The 1,643-nt window shown below is 44.6% G+C and overlaps 1 protein-coding gene across 1 annotated transcript; it reads right to left on the reverse strand.

Annotated features, from left to right (window-relative positions):
- Positions 1 to 731: 731 nt before the first annotated feature.
- Positions 732 to 1,643, reverse strand: LOC145571212 (uncharacterized). Its single transcript, XM_081630282.1, has 2 exons — positions 1,563 to 1,643; positions 732 to 1,460 (listed from the first exon to the last, which is right to left on the reverse strand). Exons 1-2 carry the CDS (start codon positions 1,641 to 1,643, stop codon positions 732 to 734), a joined length of 810 nt encoding a protein of 269 aa, XP_081486408.1.

The following is a 1,643-nucleotide window of genomic DNA, read 5'->3' on the forward strand; positions in this document are numbered from 1 at the left end:
CTATCCCTATGTCGTTTAGCTTGAGGACACACAACACAAGCTTAATTCATGTTTTTCTTAGCAGATATTTTACGAACAACAGGAACTAACTTGACCACTCTTTCAGACGGATGCCCAAGTCTTCTATGCCACAGCTCAAAATTCGATAGTTCAAGAACTTACACCGCACATTTTGTAGGAATTCGCCGAAAATAATAGATTTCATCCTTCCGTTTACCGGCTCCAATCAGGCTCCTCGAATGTTGGTCCTGTATAGCACATAAAGAATTAGTGAACTGAACAAACCAATGCGAATTATCAATCATTTTAGACACCGATATTAAATTGCATTGTAATTTGGGAACAAATAAAACATGTTCCTAGAATAATTCGTCCGCCAAGCGAACACAGCCTTCTTTCAAAGCCACTGCTTGATCATCATTAGGAAGGCCCACGGGACACGGTGAAATCGAACAAACGTAAAATAAGCATGATTCATCGCTGGTCACGTGATGAGAAGCCCCCGTATCAATAATCCAAGAAGGTGACACACACTCACCTTGCATCCGTTCTTGTTGGTTATTGCTTCCCATGTGCAACAAGGCTTGAACGTCAGCAGGTTTTAGATAAGCTAGGGACACATCCCCCTCACTGCCTTGTGTAGAGCCAGTGAGAGCATTTGTGCGGGCAACAGGTGTGTGTGTGGTAGGGGAAGCAGGGGTAGGGGGAGGCTTCGACCCCGAGATAGAAAATTACGAAGGACCAGCAACCCCCTTCTCCTTCCCTCTCCCCTTCCCCTTCATCTTGAACCACCATTCGGGAAAACCATGGAGTTCGAAGCAGCCATCAATATCATGGCCCGACTTCCTGCAATGAGAATAAATTAATTTCGACTTGTCTTGACGGTCATAAGAGCCCTTCCCATGAGCTGATGAGAGAGCAAACACATGAGCCTCCATTGATTTCTCTTTCTCGACCTTCCCTCTAGCAATGCCACGTGACTCTTCTTGTAAAAAAGCTTGATATGCACGGTTCAAGTCAGTTAGAGGCTGTTGTGAGAGCAGGTTGGTTCGCACCGTAGCATATAGGTCATCATCAATGCCGATTAAAAATTGATGCAAAATTTCCTCCTCACTGTCCAAAGCAAACTTTCCAGCAACATCACAAGTAAAATGGCCACATTCGCAGCCATGGAGGGGCTTGAGACGCATAAGTTCGTTAAACAAGCCTAACAATTTCGTGTAGTATTCCTCGACACTTACACCCTTCGATTGCTTGCAATCAGTAATCTTTGCCCGCAATAATTGCAAGCGAGGTCCAATGGAGACACAATAGCGCTTCTCCAAATAATCCCAAAGACGTTTCGCCTCCTCAAAGTAAGGAATTGATGCCGCAACTTTGGAATCCATAGACCGCAATAACCAGGAAACGAGCATTGAATTAACCCTTTCCCAGTCAAGCAGCTTCTTCTTCTTGGTAGGCTTGGTGATGGTTCCATCAACAAACACAAATTTTCGACGAGACCGCAAAGACAAAGTGATAGCCCTCGATCACGCCAATTAATTATCTCCTTTCAAGATTACGTGAGTAATCAAGTTTCGTGGTTGATCACCAGCACCAAGGTAATACGGTGAAGCAGGATCAATTTTCCCTTCATCACCCAT

This window comes from Chenopodium album, chromosome 12 (genome assembly GCF_948465745.1).
Source record: "Chenopodium album chromosome 12, dcCheAlbu1.1, whole genome shotgun sequence".
NCBI lineage: Eukaryota > Viridiplantae > Streptophyta > Magnoliopsida > Caryophyllales > Amaranthaceae > Chenopodium > Chenopodium album.